The sequence below is a fragment of the Tenrec ecaudatus genome, chromosome 4, assembly GCF_050624435.1.
Source record: "Tenrec ecaudatus isolate mTenEca1 chromosome 4, mTenEca1.hap1, whole genome shotgun sequence".
NCBI classification, from domain to species: domain Eukaryota; kingdom Metazoa; phylum Chordata; class Mammalia; order Afrosoricida; family Tenrecidae; genus Tenrec; species Tenrec ecaudatus.
This window is the reverse complement of record NC_134533.1, coordinates 36,740,528-36,761,709: the sequence shown is the minus strand read 5'-3', so window position 1 is coordinate 36,761,709 and position 21,182 is coordinate 36,740,528. Positions and strand designations below refer to the sequence as shown.

The window sequence follows — 21,182 nt, the reverse complement described above, 5'->3', positions numbered from 1 at the left end:
GCTGACTCACGGGACCCTACAGGACAGGGAGGGGACACAATCTTTACAGGAGCGAGCAGACTGGGGACACAGCGGGGAGGGAAACCACAGACCCTGGGGCTAGCAGCTGAGCACTCCATCACTGGGCACCCCGCGCCTTCCCCCAGCAGCCCTAGGGGGCAGTACACCGCCCACAGGCCCATCCACGCCAGCCGATGGCCTTATCTCCTTCCAGGGAGCGGCTGGCGGGTTTGGACCACTGTCGGTGGCAGCCCGAGGGGTTAACAGTACACCTGCACACCTCTGTCCCCTAGGGGTGACGTGGGCACTGAGTGAGTAACCGCTCTGAAGCACACGGTACAAAGCCAGTGGTCGTGGTGGCGGCAGCGAGGTGGTAGCTCCTCATCGGTGACAGGGCACTGTGCGGGTTTCTGGCTGACAAGTGCTGCTCCCTTTACCTGGCAGCCCGCTGGTCACGGGCAGCCCCGAGTCCTGGAGAGTCAGCGCTGCTGCCATTCCCTCATCCCCTCGGCTGGGTTAGAGGCCCTTTCCTGGGCTGTCACAGCCCGTGACCCCCTCCCCACACACCATGTCAGTGTGTGTCTTCTCCAGGGCAGGGTCCTTGTCCCATGAACTGCCTCCTGATAACCAGCATCCCTGGGGGAGGACACATGGTCACCCACTAGGCTGTTAACAGGAGGCTGCAGATTCGAGTCCACCCAGAGGACGCTTGGGAGAAAGGCCTGGTGAGCTTCTTCCCCAAACCAGCCCCCGACTGCTCCTCTGACCCCCAGAGGACTGGACACGAGCGGAGAGCTGGACGCAACTTAATGACAACTGTCCCCCACCACACATGGACACCTAGCCCACTGTTGGCACAAGGACAGCTTCAGACAAATGCTTGCAGAGTAGTAGAGCAACAGGGGCATCCTGAGAGTGGCTCGTGTGCTCTGCGACACTCTGGGATGTTCCCACAAGGTCACAAGCCTGCCTCCTGCAAGGGGAGGTCTGACAACCACCCACCAGCTGCCTCTGAAGCCCTGAGCCCACCACGAGCCTAGAAACTGCTGTCGCTGCCTGGAAAGCCCGCAGCTGGGGGCTGCTGGGACACAACCGGCTCTCCACCCCAGACCCTGGCTGGCAGTCCTCCTGTGGGCTTCAACCGTGAAACCACTTTTGTTCTCATAACTGGACACAGTCCCACAGGCAGCAGGGATCCTGCGGCCTCCAGCCCCTCCCAGGTGACGGCAGTGAGGCTTGCTAGGAGCAAGCTTTGAGACCGAGAGCCTGTGTGCTCCTCACACCTCTGTCTGTCTGCTGGGCAGATCTGAGGCAGCCGTCCACCTGAAGGAGGCTGGCCCTGGCAGGGAAGAGCCGGGAGGCTCTCACCCGGGCATGGATTGGCAGATGCCCAGAGGGCTGTGGAGTGCAGAAACGAGGACTGACTGGGAGCTGCCTCCCCACCTTCCAGATCCAGACAGGGAGATGAGGGTGAGGTGGGGTGGGGCATGGATGCCGAGTGCCACACACCTTGAAGATGTGGTACTTCATGTCGCCGATCTCGATGGTCTTGCTGCTGCTGTCTCCATCTTGCTCTGACTTATTGGTCATGAGGGTCTTGAACCTGGAGCAGAGGGGAAGGGACAAAGGGGTCCTGACTGCGACTTTCCTGCCATCTCCATGGCAGCCATGGCCCATCCATTCCCTGGCTGCTTGATTGCGGGCTCCCAAAATCATTCTGGGCAAGTGACATTGGGTTGAGAGCTGAGCCAAGCCTGGGCTGCCACTAGCTGCTCTCAGCTCAAGAGGCCACAATGTCCTGGGGCTCCTGCTTCCAAACATCTGTGGTGCCTGACACCCAAAGGCAAACAGAATGAACGAAGCCTCTGGACATGTCTTTGAGAATGCTGGGTCCTATCTTACATCTCCCCACCAAACCTGCTTCATGCCTTCCTGTGAGGGCGCTAGAGGCTCTGTTGATGTGATCATAGGCCGAGGGGTGGGGGGTGGGGTGGCTCTGAGCCTCAGCCCGACACATCTTTCCAGCAAATCGGTGACTATCACCCATAAAAGAAACCCAGTGTCCCCGAGGCCATGGCTCGCCCCTCCCTCCAGGCGACCACTGATCAGTCCAGTCTCTGAGCTGACTCAGAACAGCCTGGGCACGGGCCAGCCTCACCTGGGCCCTGTTGGCTCTCACTGGAGCCGCGTGGTCTATCCAGATGACTGAAGGCCTTCCTCTTCCACTGACCCCTGCTTTACACCAGGCAGGATGCCCTTCCTTCTCTGGGCCTGGCCCTTCCATATCGGCTACTGGAGAGATTCCTTCTGTGGAAACCTGACAGTCTTCCCTCGGGTGGTGGGCTTTTCTCCCTGCGGTGAAGGTTTCCCCTCACCATAGCATGCTTTTTGGACAAGTGCTCCACTGTACGAGTCGGCCCTATCATGGCTAGCCATTCGTCTGTTCGTTTTCCACCTCTTGGCTGCTCTGAGTAAATCCATCATAAATGCTGTTGGCCATGTGCCTGGGCCAGTGCCTGCTTCCGGTTCTTCTGGGCAGATCCCTAGGAGTTAGGGATCCCTGGACAGATCCCTGGGCAGGACCACTCGGTCCTGGAGGGGTGCTGTGTGTTGGAGTCAACTCGACAGCATTGAGTTTGGTTTGGGTTGGAAGGGCATCCTGCTTGGTAGAGAGGGGGCCCCTGAAAATAGGAGACCTTCAAAGAGACCATCCCCAGGCTCGACAGTAACGAGGGATGAGGACGGGCAGGGACAGACCGTTTCCTTCAAGGACCAACGCTAGCTAGGAGTCAGCCCATCCGAAGGCGCTTTATAGTGGCGGCGGCAGCGGCAGCAACAGACACCAACAACACACTCCATTGGTTAACTTTCTGGGGAACCTCCAGACTGCACTGTTTCACGATCGCTGTCAGCAGCCAGAGATGAGCCTTCCAATCTGCAGGGGTCAGTTAGTGACCCAAGCCTGCCTACCTGTTAGATGCCGTCACCAGCAGGACTTTATGTGCGTAAAACAGCTTTCCTTCCACGAGGAAGCTCACGTCCGACATCTCCCTGTTGTTCAGGAAGTGGGGATCTGCACAGAAAGGGAGAGTGGATGTGGAAGACAGAGGATAGGGACAGGGTGGGGGGTTGTGAGGGGCTCTCTCTGCGAGCCTGAGGGCAGACCAGACACACATGCAGAGGGGAGAGGAGTGTGCGTGCGGGGCAGGAGGAGCTGCCCTTACCTAGTCTGGCGGGCAGGGTCTTGCGGATCTCAGGGATGCTGGGGATGGGGCTGCCACCGTAGCAGTGCGTGAAGATGGCGGCCAGCTGCTGGATGACTGAGTCGTTCTGTGGAGGGGCGGCAGGGAAGGCCATTAGCTCGCCTCCTGTGGCCGCCGGTTCACAGCTGCAGCTCTGTCTGTCCAGCTGGGAAAGGGGGGCCTGCCTGCATAGCTCAGCCTTGGATGGCCTTCAGAGCTGGCCTCCAGCCCCACCAGCCTGGGAGGGCCTCTGAGCCAGGCCAGTGGGGCTGGGACCGCAGCTGCGGCCGCTGGGCGGCGCTCACCTTGCTGGTCTTGAGGATGTCGAACATGAGCCGCAGGCCCTCGGTCACCAGCTCCTCGTTGTACTCCTCCTCCTTGATGGAGCTGAAGTCCCGCAGAAGGCTCTGCACCACTGAGTACCTGGACTGTGAGAACGAGGTCCGCAGAGACTCGATCCAGACGTGCAGCTTCCAGGGGACGCCTGGCCGGGACGGGGGCAGAGAGTCACCTTGTGCAGTGCTCCCAGCACAGACTCTGTGCCCACACTGTGCCGGCCCCTAGAGAGCCTGCTGGCTGCGGGCAGGGAGTCCTCCATCCCCCGCAGGCAGGGTGGGGCTGTGTGCAAAGAGTGTCACTTGGCTCCCTGGGCCTCGATGACCGGGCAGAGGGGACCTCCGTTCTAACCTGACAGATGGCCTCAGCCCAAGTTCAGGGACACGCACTGCACAGCTGGGCACCTTCCAGGGACCTACAGTTCCAACTGCCCTGCCGCCTGATGGGCCCTGGCATGATGTGCTTGAGAACCTCCCTCCCTGCATCAGGGGCAGGGCGCTCTGCCCCTGAAGGTTTCCCAGACTTTAGCGCTACAGGAGGAGAGGGGGGGCAGCCTGAGGACGGGGCCCGCCTGCAGGCCTGGGTGGACAGAGTGATGCCCTGCCCCCTTTCTAGAGTCTCACCCAGCGTCCTCAGCTCCATGGTGATGTCCACGTAGCCGTGCTCGGCGCTGTAGTACATGGCCTCCTGCAGGGCCTTCGTGCGCGTCCTGCTCAGCCGCACGGGGCCCTCGCTGCCGCTGCCCTGGCTTGACGTGTCACTCTCCTCGACGCCCTCGGCCAGGATTTCCTCCAGGGACAGCACGTCCGTCCTGGCCTGCTGCGGCTGCGTCAGGAGCTTCCGCAGGACGTTCCTGCATGCACAGTGGACACAGTGTGAGCCCGCTGAGTGGCCTTCATGCAGGGCATCATGCCAAGGGCCAGTGGTCTCCTTGCCCAGGTCAGCCAATCAGGTAGGGACCCCAGCAGTCCCATCTCAGCCCCCAGGACAAGACAGGGTCAGTTCGGGAGAGCCTGCCTGCCAGGCCCCTGAACCCTCGCTGTGTGACCTCGGGTGGGTATTTGACCTCTCTGAACCCTGACTGCCTCCTCGCTCCCTGGTTCCCATGAGGCTACCATGTGGGTCTTAGCCGCAGGGCCGCACACCGCAGCTCTCCCAAGGCGGCCCTTTTTATGCAGGGGCCGCGTCATGAGCCAGCGCCCTGGGGGGAGCCCTTGGTTAAGCAGCCAGCTGCGGCTGACATGCTGGCAGTTCGCACCCGCCCAGAGCAGTGTGGGCCTGCGCAGGTGCCCGGAAAACCTTAAGGAGTAGCTGTGCTCTGTGTGCGTGGGCAGAGTCAACCGGGTGACAACCACGCATGGCAACTAGGGGTCTGCCACCCTACGCTGAGTTCCTAACGGAGGGCACAGACCCTGACAGAGCAGGCCCCTCGCTCTTCCCTGAGCCCTGGGAGAGCCCCCATCCCCTGCCAGTCGTCACAGGTGATGGATGTATCCTGCCCAAGGTCCCGTGGGCCGGAGTGCATATCCAACCCAGATGGAGGTCACAGCCATGCTTGTGGTCAAGGTCACCCCAAGGGGTAGCTGTTGCTGGCTCCTACTCTTTGCTGCTGTGCTAGCTCATGTCTACAGCGCACCTACTTTGTACCAGGGACGAGGCTGTAAGGTCCTGCCTCCAGGGAGGGCAAGGGAGGTGATGGGCAGAGAGACAGATGGATAGGGCCATGGGGGTAAGCACTCAGAGTCCCTGCCCACTTCCCTCCTCTCCCTTGCTCTGGCCCCAGTGCAGCTCACTGGCTCCAGCTTCCCCCTCTGCTGCCCGCTACCCATGGGGCAGGCCCGGCCCCAACGGAGCAAGGGCCGCCATCTGCTCTGGGGGCTGGCTGTGGTGCCAGCAGCCTCTGGCCTGGCCATATGCTGCGTGCAGTCATCCCAGAGACCCTCTGAGGCCACTGCCAAGCATGGGAGGGGTGTGGTCCTGAGGGGGGCTGGACAGCTGCAGAGCAGAGTCTTATGGGGGAAATGGGGCAGACCCAGCATGGGCAATGGAGGCCAGGCATTAGTCCTGAGTTGGCCTAGAGCCAGCACGGCACCTTGCTATGCCCCAGCCAGTGTCCAGATCTGTGAAACGGGGAGCTGTCCAGGGCAGGGAAGATGAATCAATTTCCCCTTGCAGGCAGTGCCAGTGTTCGTGCTGTGGCTCAGTTCATGGGAAAGAGAATGGGGATCGATGTATGATGTCTGCTGAGAGTGTGGGTGGAGCAATAGTGGTGCTTGCCGTCCCTGGACTGGGAAAACTGTCTATCCCTGTGTTCTTGCACCGTGCTCTGCCTGTCCTGTCTGCGGTGACGCAGGCAGAGGGAACGCCCCTGAGAGCAGGGCCTGGAGGGGCAGCCCTGGCCCCGCAGTGCTTCCGCACAGATCTCTGCGGAGAAGCCTGCTTTCGGAAACCATGCTGGGCTCGGCTGGAGCGGGAGGGTGGGAAACATAGGCTTTCCCACTGTGGCTGTCACTCGGCCCTCCTCTAACCCCCACCCAGGAGCCCAGGCCCTAGCAGGGGCAACAGAGGCTCAGCAGTGAGGTCCCTATCCCTGGGAAGCCTGAGGCCTAGGAGCCAGGCCTGCACGGGTCCCAGGTGGAGCAAGAGGAAGCGGTCTGCCCTCCTTCAGGCCCAGAGAGCCTGTGTGTGTCTCCACAGTGGCTCCTCCTGAGCTCTGTCCCCGCAGGCAGAAACAGAGGAGCCCTAGATCAGGGGCCCAGGCTCTTTCACGCATAAGGACTCGACTCCCAGCTTCTCGGCCCAGCTGCCTCCCCTCCCCACCCACTTGGGCAGAAACAGCCCTGCCAGGAGACGAGAGTTCCTGAGACCACTGCCGAGGGAACCAGGGCCTGGCAGCCGAGGACCGGGCTGCTTCCGTGCAGAATTGGAAGAAATGGGCCTCTGGCTACTCCTGTCTGAGCGGGAGAAGTGGTCCCAGCGGGGGAAGTGGTCCCGGTGGCAGGGTGGCCAGCAAGGTCCTTTGCTCCCGGGTATGCTGGCTGTCCACTCGGTAGCCCCCCGCCCTGCACCTCCCACCACTGGGGCACCTTCATGCCTCTACTGACCAGTCCCTGACTGAGCATCGCTTCCTGTGGCCTCACCACAGATCGGGGACAGGAGCATCCTCCATGCGAATCCTCCCTCAAGGATGGGGTGCCCCTGCAGGCCCTCCAGTGTAACATGAATGTCCCTCATGGGGTGGGCGTGACCTGCCGAGGACCCAACTGACTACAGATGCTGCTGCTGGGTCACTCCCACTGCCACCAAGGCCGATGTGATGCAGTGATGCTGAATGGCAGGGGGCCTGCTCTTCAGAGCCCTTGAAGCTCTGAATCTCCACGGGTACAGCTGCCAGCCCAACCCTTCTCCCAAGAAGCTGCCAGCCGTGAGGGCAGCATTATCACCACCGGGTCACAGCACTGATTTCAGACTGGCTCACTGCCCTGGCCTGCCAGCCACTCCCCTGGCCATCCTCTTCCCCAACCCCCCCCCCCCCGACCCCCCGCAGCCATTGCCAGGCCCCATGCTAGCCGGGGACCTGCGTCTCCAGGCTGATGTGTACATCTCTGTCCAGATGTCCAGGTCTAGCTCTTCTGCATCCAGTTGGAACACAGGGGCCCCCCAGAGCCTTTCTGGCACACCCCACCCCACCAGGCAGGATAGGGACACTGTGGCGGGTGGGCACCTGTGGCCGTGGGCAGCTGAGTGGCTGAAGCAGTTCATGTCCTCGTGCAGGGAGGAGGCCATGCCGTGAGCTTCGAGCATGCTGAGGAGGGGGTCGGCACCTCGGCTTAGCAGCAAGCTCACTAGTTCGTAGTTACCTGAAAGACAAAGTGGTGGGTGCCAACAGGGCACAGGGAGGCCAACCGAGATGCTGACAGGGGAAGGGAGCTCCCACCGCTGATGGTGGGGGAAATGAACCCTACGCAGCTCTGTGTTTGGGGAAGTGGGTGTTGAGCTCAGGAGAAGTGGGGAGGCAGGCTGGCAGACCCAGTCAGTGTGGCCCCTCCCGGGGGAAGGCCTGCCCTGTCCTCGGCTCTCCCATCCCTGTCCTCGGCTCTCTGCACCAAGCTCTGTAGAAACACATGGATGGGCGGAGGGGGAGTCTCCTGTGGCTCTGGAGGGGGGGTTTCAAAGCTCCCCACAGGGGTGTGTGTGTGTGAGCACAGGTGGCCAACGTCCAGCGACAGGCCCGGCCAATCTTGTAGGGGCCACGGTGACACCTGGGGGAGGGACCGGACAAGTCTTCTAGCGACCGAGCCCGCTGGCGGGCAGGGCAGTGCACCCACCGGCTGCCGAGGCGAGCTGTAGGGGCGTCTCGGCGTAGCTGTCCTCCCCACTGCTCACTGCCGAACTCTCCACGTGGGCACCAGCATCCAGCAGCAGCTGCCAGGGGCACAGAGGAAGCATCACTCAGCTTGGCAGGGGCGTGCGGGGTGCCCGGTGGCAGGAGGCCTCAGGGCCCGAGCCAGGCAGGGCTCATCCAGGCAGCGGAGTGGCTGGAACCCTACAACCCCGTTACCCCCGGGGCTCCAGTTGTCTACTCTTTAGCTCTGCTCCTGTGGCCCCAGACTGACCTCCATGGCTGAGGGTTAGTCTGAGCCTCCCTTTCATCCACAAAGACCTTCCTAAGAACTCCCGACGACCCGGAAACATCTACCAAGGGATGGCAGGCACCTTGCTGCTGGGGAAGAAAGGTATTGTAACTGTGCTGCAGTCGGGTGCTTGTGTTAGCCACCACACCCCGAGTGACCTGGGGCAGGCATTTCAACGTGCTGCCTCTCCATCTTCCTCGTCTGTCACGTGGGAAGAGATGTCTACCCTACATGACTGGGCATTAGACGCAACAAGAGACTGGGGGCGGGGGAAAAGATTTAGTGGTTTTTAGGGCCTGCATTGGAGAGACTCAGCTAGCCACCTACAGCCTGGAAATGCTGCGGCTAGAGCCAGAGCCCTGCTGCCCAGGGGACAGGTGGGGTGGATTAACCGATGACAAATTGTCCCAGCTGAGCCCCTGTTGGCTTTGCCTGGGGGCAGGGTGGGGGTTTCCCGGAATCCAGCAGGTGACTTGCAGCTCCAGCTTGCCTTTCCTGCGGGGTTGCTCTGGAAGGGAGAGGCCGTCCACCCTCCCCAGGTTTCTGGAGACCAGCCCTCCTTAGCCTGCAGCTAGCAGTCCAGGGAACCACTGCCTGCCTCTCGCCTGGGAACCAGCTGGGCGGAGTCCAGCTCAAGCAGGCTGAGCTTGGGGTCCATCAACCTCTACACTATGAGTGGGGAGCAGGGACCTGCAGGCCAGGAGATGTCGGTTGACCAGAACCTAGTTCTGGCACCAGGGCTGTGGCAAGTGCCAAGGCGACGGAAGTGGAGCCTGCCGTCGGGCAAACCTGGGTACTGATCCAGTCAGGCCCAGTCTTGGCTCGGCAGGTCACGAATGCTCAAGCTGTAGTTTGGAATTAATGGAGAATCAGCCAGGCAGTGGTCACCATCCACTGAGTTCCTCCCGAGTGCCAGGCTGGGCTGCACTGGGTGGATGGAGAAGACAGGGTCTTGCCTGGCAGGGTCCCAGCCTAATGGACAGCGAAGGGTTACATAAATTCCCAGGAGAGAGGGGCAAGCATTCTGTCGCTCTGGTGGCCCTTAGCAGCAAGGGAGCCTGGAGTCCTGTGGTGGCGTGGCCAGTGGCCATGCTGGTGTGGGGACCGGTCAGTCTGTACTTCCCACTTCCTGAGCCACCCAAGCCTCATACCAGCCACAGCCACCTGGGCCAATCTGAGCCCTTCCAGGAGCCAGGAAATGGGTAGGAGGAAGGAGCTGGGAGGATGTCATGCTATAGGCTGGCACTGCAGCAGAATTTAAGCAGGCCGTGGGCAGAGGGCTGAGCACATGCATAGAGATGCCAGGCAGGTGGGCCTGGAGCCTTAAGTGACCTGGGCCCTATTTCCTGAGATTCCACATGTACACGCCTTTCCTCGAGGCAAACCATGGGGCCCCTGTCCTGGCCACCTAGTGAGCCAGACCTTCAGTGTGGCCTCTGGTACCTTGGGTGGAGGCAGTGGAAGGGATACTTGGAGGCAAGCCCACCTGGCTGCGGGGGATGGCTGCAGGGAAGGGGGCGGTAGCGGGTGAGTGGCAGGTACTCACCTGGACCACAGAGATGTGCCCATGCAGCACAGCAAACGTCAGTGAGGTCCAGTGCCGGCTGTCGGGGTGGACAGATGGGTGCCTGGGAGAGTTGCTTGGAACCTGGAAAATTCCACAAATGATCAGTGTATCCTGGGGGGCAGGGGGGTGACACTTCCGGAGGATGACATAGACACCTACGCTGAGAGTGTACCCTATAGGGATGGAGAAAAGGATTTGACTCTAGTGGCATTTATAGTTGATTGGTAATGTCTGCCTGAAGCACTATAGAGAAAACGCACAATAGTGGATGTTCAATTGGTGATGTCTGCCCCGAGGTGAGATAGGCTGGAGGGAAGCATTTTATGTGCTTCATAGGGAGGCAGGGCTAGAAGCACTAGGCATGGGCAGGATGGCTGGGTATCAAGTTGCTAAAAAGAGGAAGGTGCTACAGAAACAGAATCATGGCTATTCTTCTACGTGCCAAAATCTTGAGGAAAATCCGTTGCTAACTGTGATCCCCAGGTGCCCTGTGTTTGCAGCCCTCTAAGACCCACCCACCCAGTTGTCCACATGCTCTCCAGTCAAGAGGGGATTCAGGGGCTCCAGAGCTGGGCGGGGACCTAAGGGCCACTCCCTGGGCAGGACTCACTTGGATGTCCAGATTCGCTCCAGCATCGATCAGCATCTGGACCATCGCTTCGTCCCCAGCAGCACAGGCGTACATTAGCGGTGTCATGCCCTGCACGAATCCAAGGTTGTCAGGGAGCAGAGCCCGTGCTCCCCAGGTCTATACCTCAAACCACAGGTCTGAACTCCTGGCTGTGAGAACTACTCACCCAGAACTGCCTGGGCCTGGTGCTCAACCAGCCGGTCTTTCCTAGGTCCTCTGGACACAGGACCCCAAGGGTACCTCTGGGGGCACTGCCATAGCTTTGCAGGGCAGCACAGTGCTCAGCTCTCCAGCAAGATGCCAGGGCCAGCACTGCCACCGGCTGTGTAGATTTGTACAGGTTTCTTTACTGCCCCTCTGCTTCAGTTTCCTCACCTTCAAACTGATAGCAGCGATGATAGTACTGACTTCATAAAAGCCTCATGCTATCAAGTGGGACCTAGCTCAGAGGGCACGTGGGGCCACAGTAGACCTGTTCCTTCCTGTTTCCAAGGCTAGTCTAGGCCTAGAGTCCAGGGAAAGGCATTCTTTCCACCTTTAAGGACGGAGCCCTGGGACATAGTGGTTAGGCACGTGGCTGTTGGCAAAAGGCCAGTGGTTTGGACTCACCAGCTGCAGCAGTCTGCTTGGCAGAGAGCTCCAGGCTTAGAAACCCTACGGGGCAGTTGTGCTTTGCCCCACGGGGTGGCTGTGAGTTGCAGTCTACTGGACGGCGCTGGGTCTGGCCCCCTGCCTGCCCGCCTGACAAGCACTTTGCTGTGAGTAGTTCAAAGACAGGTGAGGTCGCCCATGGTGGACAGGCTGCAGCGAAGTTTCCAGCTCCAGAGAGATTCGGGAGAAAGGCCGGGCGATGAACTTCTGAGAACTAGCCCTGGAAAATCTAATGACGGGAGGGGGGGGGGGGGGAGTGGGAATGGTCGCTCCACTGGAAGAATGTCATTGACGCCACTGAATCGCCCCTGCACAGACTGCTGGACTGGTGTATGTTCTGTGTGTGTGGTCTCAACCACGAGAAAGATGGACGATCAAAGGAAACAGAACCTCGCTGGTCCCAGCGGCACACCGTCTGACTCCCTCGCTTGGCCCCACCCTCCGGAGGGCGCAGTTGCTAAGGAGGACACCTCCGAGAGCCAGAGGGCCAGCGAGGGCCAGGGGCCTCGGGCGGCCATGGCGGTGGGCTTGACCCCACTGGCCATCGTGAGGCTGACCGGGCAGTGTTTTGTTGCTGCACGTAGGTCTCTGTGAGTCACTGCAGCCGGCAGCAACAGTATTGTCCCCCCATCAGGGTGGAGCTCAGAGTGGTGGAGCCTCGGGTCTTGGATGGCCTTGACAGTGACGTGGTGTGCAGGGCTTTCAGAGTTCAGAGCTCTTTCGGGGTCTGGGGGCCGGCCCGCCCGTCCCCGAGTTGAGGGTGTTCATGGCGGCCTCCTGGCAGGGACCGTTCTCGGTGGCCAAGCCTAGCAGAGGCAGCAGTGGAAAGCGCAGCCCCGAGTTCGTGAGGTTACTCGTGTGTGGACAAGACCTTCACCCCCCATAAATCCTTCCTTGTGCCCAGGGCTAAATGGCCTGGGCGGCCTGCTTGCCCAGCGAAGGCTGCAGAGACACCAGGGCGTAGGGAAGAGGCAGCACCCAGCATTTAGAGGGGCACCACCTTCAAGAGTGAAACGCTGGCTCTGCTGTGCCCCCTGGCGCACACAGGACCCACTCTCGGTCTCACACATCTGCGTGCATTCTCAGTGTAAATGGGCCCCGGGCCCTGCCGGGAGGAAATTCTTTAACGTGCTGTCCCAGCTCCACCTGAGACACCTCAGGAAAGCAGCTGGCTGACAGCTTTCAGGGCTCACAGTGACCAGGCTGGGGTGATCATAAAAACGACGTTGTTGTGATGAGCCAGGACTGCCCTCGGCTGGTCTAGGCTGCCACACCCACGGGAGCAGATCACCAGGGGTTTCTCCATGGAGCCTCGGGGTGGGTTCGAACTTCTGACCTTGCCCTGAGCAGCGGGGCGCTTAACCACTACACCCCAGGGCTCCTGATCCCCATCATCCTGCCAGCAGAAACCAGGACAGGTACTTATGGGGCATTCACAATACGCAAGAGGCAAACTCCTCTCTGTATCCCGGCCAGCAGGCCCTATTGACCCCCTCCCCACCACCCCCACCGCAGAGGCATGGAGCCCGGGACTGGGGAGGCTGAGTGGCTTGTTCAAGGTTCAAGACGCCTGCCTGGAGCACAGGTGCAGACGCCGAGAGCTTTCTTGGTGTGCTGGGGAGGAGGGCCAAGAGGCCTTCCGGTGAAAGCCACACTGGGCCCTGCCACCTGAACTGCCCCTGGGCACCCCGTGACTTGCTTGCTGCCCGTGAAAGTACCCCAGGGCTTCCCCACCTCCACCTGAGCACAGACCATGCTCTTGTCTCCATCACTCCTCTATAAAATGCCTCTCCCACCCCCAATCCTGCCCACCTCTCAGGCTTAATGCAGCCGCCCCTCCCCACCTTCTCCCTGGGCTGGGCTGTCTGTCACTGCATATGAGGGGATTGCCTGCCCTGTCACCCAACTTTCCATGGCAAGTAACCACATCGGCATGATCCTCACTCTGGGACTATCCCATGATAGTCAGCCTGGAGTCAGATTGCTTGGATTGTTTCTTCTAACTCCTTATGAGCTGTGGAGCTTTCGGTAAGTCGCAGGCTCTCTGCTCCTCAGAGGCCTCCAATGTAAGATTGGGGGTGGAGGTGGGAACAACAGTACCTCAGTCCCAGGCCTGCTGTCAGGACTCAGTGAGTTGATTCAGGCGAAGGACTTAGAACAAAGCCTGAGAAACAGTCCAGCCAAAAAATCAACCCACTGCTCCTTACGGATGCCAAGGCTGTAACTATTTACATTACAGGAGCAGACAGCTTCAGCGTGGTGGGTTTGAACAGCCGACCTAGCAGTCAGGAGCCCAGTGCCTAGCCTCCAGTGCTGCCGGGCTCCTATCCTGAAAACACAGGCAGTGCTATTCACAGTGAAAATAAGCCACCAAAATAGATAAAACCCTAAGAGCAGGTGTCCTACACCGGTTCCTGCTCTGTTTTACTATCTACCATGCTCTGTCTACCACATGCTTACGTTCCTGATGATTTGTTTCCTCCTTCATCGCCAGCCACCCCATGGAGAGGGGGGTTTCTCTGGGCTCTGCTCACTGCTGCACCCCCCAGCCTAGCATAGTGTCTGGCTCAGAGGAGGCACATGCCAAAGCTCAAACCCACTGCCACTGAGCCAAGGGATACCCGTGTAGGGGGCCACGGCTGTCAGTCTCTAAGGGAGCAGAGAGGCTCATCTTTCTCCTGAGCAGCTGGTGGGTGTGAGCCTCAGACCTGGGGCTAGCAGTCCAAGGCTTACCCGACAGCACCAGCAGTGTGGCGATTAGTACCCATCGTACACAGAGGCTTTCAAGCTGACCGCTGACCTTTTCCCTGAGACCTGTACCACACAGATCAGTCTCCAGTCACCCAGCAGGGAAGCTGCGTCCATGGGACAAGGCTTTACCACACGGGTCTCGGACCTTCCCCCTGACGCAGGCACAAGAGGAGCAAGCCCTAGGGTAAGGACAGGATGGCCCTTGCCACCAACTCTGGCAACTGCCAAGTGCCCTCTCTGGTCTCTACCTGGTCATCCATGGTGTTCACCCCATCGGGGCCCAGGGCCTCGATGGCCTGACTGATGAGGTCTGTCCTCCCGCAGTTGAGCATTCGGAAACCCAAGTCCTGGTTGAACTTCTCGGTCGCCGCTCTGGCGTCCAGCCTCCGGAAGGAACTGAAACAGCACTCGGGCCTGCCCGAGAGACACGCAGGTGAGAGGCATGGCGGCAGGGCCCTGGCACCTGGGACACTGGGCTGGGCGTGTAGTGAGGATGGGGGTGATCGAGGCCTTGGGAGGCTTTGGATCAGAAGGCTTTCCAGGCCACGGGTGCTCCGAGGAACCCTCGTCTGGGAAAACTTCCAGACATGAGTCAAGAGGAGGTTTGGGAAAGAAATTGAGAGCCCGGGCTTGGGGGCTGCGTTTAGACCTGAGTTCAAATCTTGGCTTGGCACTTTGCTAGCCGAGTCTTTGCGGACAAGTGATGGGTCCCTTCTGGCCATTCGTTTCTTCATCTGTACTACGGGGGTTCTAGCCCTTCCTCACACGTCGTCACAAGGATAAAGTGTGTGTAAGAGGAAGGTGTGGCCCAGTGTCTGCACCGAGCACGTGTTCAAGAAAATGGCGGGCATTACAGGGACAGAGGAGACAGCCTGCCCATCCCTCTGTCCCCCATAGAGCTGGAAGAGTCAGACTGTGTGAACTCTCCCACCCAAATCCAAACACGTGTCTCCGCTGTGTGCTAAGGCAGGGGCTGCAGGTGCATCTGGAGGGCAGCCGAGGTCCAGACTAGACCAGCTCCAGGACCTAGGACTGGCTGTCATGACCGTCCTCAGGACTTTCTCACCCCTTCCAGCCGCTCCGGGGAGGGAGCGGAGCCTGCACCCACCCTCCCTCTGTCCCTCCCACCCCTCCCAGGACCCCTACTTGAGTTGCCGGGGCTCGCAGTCCAGGCCGGGCAGCAGCAGGCGGGCGGCCTGCCGGATGTCGCCACTGTCCACGGTGAGGCTGCGGCGGTGCTCTGCGTACGTGATGGCCACGCGCATCCACTCCATCAGCGGGGGCAGCAGCAGGAAGGGCCTGTGGAGGTGCAGGGGGGGGGGTCAGGCTTTCCCAGGAGGGCAGCAGGAGCTCCCCTCTTACCCCCAAGCACAAAAACTCCCAGAGAATGGCCACAGGGGCTACTGGCCTACTAAGAGGGGCCTCCAAACCCCGAGTCTGTGAGGAGTGGAGAGATCTGATTCTTTTCATCACAGACAGCTGGCGTTGTCCCCCATTCCACCGAAAAGTTGTCATGGGACAGGCCAAGAGCACAGCCTGACGACCCCCAGTCGACCAACGAAAGGAGCTTGGCATGGGGTACACCCTCCCCCCTCGGCATAGGGGAGAGGCTGCCTCCTTCGCCACACTCACAGCCCCCCTTGAGTGCGAGGTCACGTGGGACAGAGCCTATCACCCCACGACGCTGAGGAGGGCCTCATTCTCCCCTCAACTGAGGCCTGAGCTGGAACCACAGTGGCCCACATATTCCCGAGGTGCAAGCTCCCAGGGGCACCTGTCACAGTGTATCCTATGTGCCACCAGGGGGCGCCCGGCACATGGAATGTGGCAGGTGGGCCACCACCCAGTGGCAGTCACTGGAGGTTGGGGTGGAGGGCTCCCTCACTCAGCCTCCCTGTCTTTCATGCAGGGAGGGCGGGCTCCTTTTGTCCGGGGCCAGGTAGGCATGTCTCCATTGGTGAAGCTCTCAGCAGACCACTGCAGAGTTCAGTAGATCTGGCTGCTGGGGTGGGGACCCAGCCAACCAGCCTTTGGCTTTGTAACTTCGTGGACACGTGGCCTGCGCTGCCCGGAGCAAAGGGTGCTCTCTCTCCATGCGGGCTGCAGATGAGGCAGCCCTGCCCCTGCCCCTGCCCTTCACAGCGCCTCTCTGACCAACGGCCTCCCAGCCCCGCCTGTGCTTGCCCGTCCCTCGTGGTGCCTGCCACCCCCAGCCTCCCTTTGAGTTTGAGCTCAGAGTGGGCACGAGACCAGGCAGCTGGGCCTCCATACCATCCCTGCTCTCTGCTGCCCATCTCTTTCCTAGCCATGCAGAGCAGGGCCTCCATTCTCGCCTCAGCTACCCAGAGAACCAACTTCAGGAAATCAGCCAGTCAGCGCCTCAGAGCTCCGGCTCGAAGCTCTGGTTACGTGTGTCTCTTCTGAGCACAAAGTACGCCCGGTTTGGTTTGGGGGAACATTACGTTGATATTCTATCAGGTCAGAAACTATACCTGGAGTTGAGTCTCCTAGCTGGACCCTGGCCAACAAGGATGTGCACCGCCACCGGCTGCCACCCTTTCCACCAGTCCACCAGGGGCTCACGGTCAGTCTTCCGTGTCTATGCATCGCCACCTCTTCATGTGAATGAACCAATCCCCTCGGACACACACCAAGTCAAGCTAAAGCTTCATTCCCAATGCCACCTCCTTCCGAGTCTTCCCAGAGCCACCATTCAAAACAATCCCTGCTGGTGCAAGATTGCTGGGCACCCGCCCTCGCAGCAGCACGCCCCCGTCTCTTGTCTAGACAGGAACAAGTCCTCCCCATCTCTGCATTTTCCAACACATGCCGGCACGGGGTCAGACACAAGAGGTCAGTTCTCAATAAGCATTTGTGGAATCCCAGACTGTATATGTACGAGCACCGGTAACTTCATAGAAAACATCCAATTGTTCAGTTATGGCCCAAGTCATGCTTCTGCCCAGAAAAGAATGACATGCCGCATTCCGGGGTGCAACATCGACACAGGAGCCCTGGTGGGCCAAAGGTGAAAGTGCGTAGTTAAATAACAACAAATAGTTACTCGTCAGAGTGGGGTGTAGGGACTCTATGGGGGAACATTCAGGAACAGCAAGCAAGCACTTTGGGGATTATTTATTTGTGTTAAGCTCTCCTTTGATTACAAATGACCATTTGAATTTCCCCCGGGTGCATTTGAAACTTACACTTCTTAGGCAATACAGGGCTAGGCAAACCCAGGCATGCGCCTATGCATCGGTCCTTCTGATGCAGGGAGAAGGCAGCACTGGAGACTGAAGCGCGAACACAAAAATGACTCACGGACGTGTTAGCCATTCTTCTCCATGGGCCCACAGCCAAGACAAAACCCAAGTGTGCCCACGAAGCCCCTCAGGGAGCATCTCCTCATGGCACTGAGACAGCGTTCTGGGAATCATGACGTCTAAGCAGGTTCTGATTCATTCTCTTGCTTTACATCTGATAATTTGGCATATGGGGAGTGGGGGTGGGGAGGATGCAGTTTTTGATAAGCTCAGTAGACTGGATACTAAGATTGGCTCATTCGGCCTGTTTTTGTTTTTTTTAAATCATTTTATGAGGGGCTTGTACAACTCATCACAATCCATACGTCCATCCATTGTGTCAAGCACATTTGTACAATTGTTGCCATCATCATTCTCAAAACATTTGCTTTCTACTTGAGCCCTTGGTATCAGCTCATTCCCGGCCCCCCTTGGTTCCTCCTCCCCCGTGAAGCCTTGAAAATTTATATCATTGTTATTTTGTCATATCTTACACCATCTGACATCTCCCTTCACCCACTTCTCTGCTGTCTGTCCCCCAGGGAGTAGGTTATATATAGATCTTTGTAATCTGTTCCCTCTTTCTCCCTCACCTTCCCAGTATCGCCACTCTCACCACTGGTCCTGAGGGGTTCATCTGTCCTGGATTCCCTGTGTTTCCAGTTCCCATCTGTACCAGTGTACGTCCTCCAGTCCAGACAGATTTGTAAGGTAGAATTGGGATGATAGTAGCGGGAGGAAGCATTCAAGAACTAGAGGAAAATTGTATGTTTCATCATTGCTACACTGCACCTGACTGGCTCATCTCCTCCCCGCAGCCCTTCTGCAAGGGATGTCTAATTTCCCACAGATGGGTCCTGGCTCCCCACTCCGCACTCCTCATTCACAATGCTGATTTTTTTTTCTTGGTCTTTGATGCCTGATATCTGATCCCTTCAACGCCTTGTGATCTCACAGGCTGGTGTGCTTCTTCCATGTGGGCTTTCTTGTTTCTCAGTTAGATGGCCCCTTGTTTATCTTCCAGCCTATAGGACCCCAGATTCTTTATCTTTTGACAGCCAGGCACCATCAGCTTTCTTTATCACATTTGCTTATGGACCTGCTTTGTCTTCAGTGATCATGTCGGGGTAGGCTGGTATGCTTCTTCCAAGTGGACCTTGTTGTTTCTTAGCTAGATGGCCGCTTGTTTACCTTCAAGCCTTTAAGATTCCAGATGTTATATGTTTTGATAGCCAGGCACCATCATCTTTCTTCACATTTGCTTGTGCACCCATTGTTTTTAGCGATTGTGCCAGGAAGGTGAGCATCTCAGACTGTTGCTTGGCCTGTTTTACTGTCTTAGTTGGAGATGCGGAAAACTGAAAACTACATTTCCCAGGCACCTTTGTAGCTAGGGTTCTAGATGTAAACTGGTCTCAACATTCAAGGGCAGGTGCAGGAGACTGAGTGAGGCCTGGGAGGTGGATGTGAGGCAGAGGCCACCTTTGTGACAAACCACCCCCGTTGTTTTTTCTGCAGGCTCGCCAGGCCAGGAAAGCAGGAGCTCTGCTTGGTTGCCTGGGTGCTCTAGAGCCAGCGAATATGGTGAAAGCAAGAGCAGAGATTTCATGCATGTACCTGTAGACTTGAATTGCCACTCCAGGGGGTGGTCTCAGAGGTAACGAGTCCCACGATGGACTGGTTCTATATTGTTCTTGGAGTTATTCCTGGAGACCCGGCCTAAAGCCTGCTCCTTGAGCCTGATTTGGTTAGCACCTAATTCCCTGTATCAAATCCCTTCCTGCTTAAATACCTAGAGTGGTTTCTGTTTCCTGAACGCTGATTAATATTCTCAACACACAGAAATCTTGAGTTTAAGATTATCCCTCTGCTTCTGGAATGGAAGCTGGTGCCCACCAGTCTAACATAAGGCTGTGTCAGCCCCAAACTGAGCTCCTCAGGCCGTTCTCATTGGCCTCCCCACGCTCTGACCTGGGGTCCTTGGTTAGGTCAGACAGGCTGAGAGCACCAGGCAGCACCAGGTGCAGTGCTAGGAAGGTGCTAAGCAAGTTATGGGCTTCCTCATTACTATTCTTTCCAAAGGATGCGGGTCCCAGGCTACCATCCCCACCCCCCCTGGTAATGTCATCTAGCCCCTGGAGGATGCTGAAAAGAGCTGGCTTGCATTACTGGACTTTCTGGAAAATCCCTATTAAAAACTCCCATTTGCAGGGGCTATTGCTAAGCCACAGCACCAGGGTGAAAGGTCCCGTGGGAGGAATGCTTCGGATGGCTGGTGTTTGCTTGGCCACCAAGGTCTTCCTGCCTCAGTCCCTGTGGAGGAACAGGACTGCTCCCCTCTTGGTGCCTTTCCCTGGGGCTGCAACGTTTCCCCCACAGAATGCAGGAGTCGGCATCACCGGCGCAGGGAGCCCGGGTCAGGACGGAAGAAAAACCCTTTGCCCTCTGGGTCCTTCCAGCTCCAGGTAGGTCTGATACCTTACAACAGCGGGTCTCAAATGGTTTAGTCTCAGGGATCCTTACCTCCTTCTCAAGTCAAATAATTATGGAGGACCCTAAATAACTTTTGTTAAGGAGCTATATCTATCGATATTTACTGTTATCAGAAATTGAAACTGAGAGCATAGTCCAAATGGAAAAGGGGAAGTTCACATTCCATCGGCGCCAGGGTGGTAAGATCAGCCACAGGTTGGATAGGAAGCCCATGGAAGACGCCCGTGGAGCCTCACGAGAAAACGAGAGTGGAAAGGCAAATGACTTAATACTCTGAAAACCACCTTGACCTTTTGGACTCCTTGAAAGGACCTTTGGGACTCCAAGCATCCTCAGGCCACCCTTGAGGAATGTGGCAGATCCTTGTGGAGTTTGTGAGCAGTGAAAACGCATACACTGGAGCCCTGGTGGCATAGTGCTTGTGAGTTGGGCTGCCAACCTCAAGAGCAGCTGTTCAAAACCACTCGCTGCTCCTCAGGAGAAAGAAGAGGCTTTCTATTTCCTGAAAGAGCGGCAGTCTCAGGAACCCACAGGGAAGTCCTGATAGAGTCACTAGGAATTAGAATGCCTCGATGGCAGTGAGTCAGAGACTTGGTTACTAACTGAAAGTTTACAGGGTCAAGTCCATCCAGGGGTGAGTTGGCAAAACAGAAGCCCTGTGCCCTACTCCTAAAAATAAGCTACTGAAAACAAACACTAAAACCCAAGGTGCATAGCTGCCTGCATGCACATGGGGACGCCGGGACTCTGGCTGGACTCAAGGCACTTGAAGGGAGACAGACCCTTGGAGAGTAGGTGCAGCCCTGGGAGTCTGCGCCCAGGTCCATAGGGCTGGGGAATCCCAGAGAGGTGCAGTGCCTGGTGCTCAGGGGATCTGGGGTTCTAGACTCCTTCCAGTGAGAAAGGCCCAGCTTCCTCCATGCAAGTGGAATGACTCGATGACTCCGGGCAGACTGCTTGCATTCTCGGTCGCAGATTTTCTGCAACCTGAAAACCCTTCTCCCCAGGATCTCCGACTCCACTTAAGAGCAGCTGAGCACCCCCCCCCCCGCCCTCTGGGCACAGTGAACAGGGCATGCACCCCCAGAGAATCCAGTTGTGTGATCATGCACAAATTACCACACCTTTCTCAGCCTCAGTGTCCCCACCAGCGAGATGGGGGTGTGTCACAGGACTGACTCACGGTAGAGTTGGAAGGAATGGATGCAAAGTGCCAAGCACAGCAGACTTCTCGGTAACTGTTCACCGCTATTAATTACGAAGCTAACAGGAAAACACCGAGTAGCAAAACCAGCTGAGGAACCCCTTCCTGTTAAATGCCTCAGCTCCAGGCTTCTTAAAATCCAGCCAATCCTCCCCACCTCCTGCAAGCAAGCATATACATGAAAAGCTTGCAAAAGTCTGCCAGCGAGCTGCCCACCACTCTATCTTGCTCAAAAAATAGACAGGAAACAAATAAACAAACAAACACAGCCACTATGCCCACCCTGAGTAGCCTGCAGTCTTTCAGTAGTGCAGACTCTCGCCCTTGGCAGTCCCCAGAAAATCGGCCGGTGAGAGGGGTGACCACCAGTG

At 58.1% G+C, this 21,182-nt stretch overlaps 1 protein-coding gene across 1 annotated transcript in view; it reads right to left on the bottom strand.

The window, feature by feature from the left end:
- The window catches only part of ABTB2 (ankyrin repeat and BTB domain containing 2), a 191,666-nt gene that overhangs the window by 6,742 nt on the left and 163,742 nt on the right, over positions 1-21,182 (bottom strand). The window contains exons 4-14 of the mRNA XM_075545913.1: positions 14,959-15,111; positions 14,061-14,226; positions 10,390-10,479; positions 9,759-9,860; positions 7,907-8,003; positions 7,303-7,438; positions 4,202-4,431; positions 3,548-3,726; positions 3,225-3,330; positions 2,971-3,073; positions 1,510-1,603 (exon numbers count right to left, since the gene is read on the bottom strand). Coding sequence (XP_075402028.1) covers positions 1,510-1,603; positions 2,971-3,073; positions 3,225-3,330; positions 3,548-3,726; positions 4,202-4,431; positions 7,303-7,438; positions 7,907-8,003; positions 9,759-9,860; positions 10,390-10,479; positions 14,061-14,226; positions 14,959-15,111 — 1,456 coding nt within the window. The remainder of the gene's footprint in view (positions 1-1,509; positions 1,604-2,970; positions 3,074-3,224; positions 3,331-3,547; positions 3,727-4,201; positions 4,432-7,302; positions 7,439-7,906; positions 8,004-9,758; positions 9,861-10,389; positions 10,480-14,060; positions 14,227-14,958; positions 15,112-21,182) is intronic.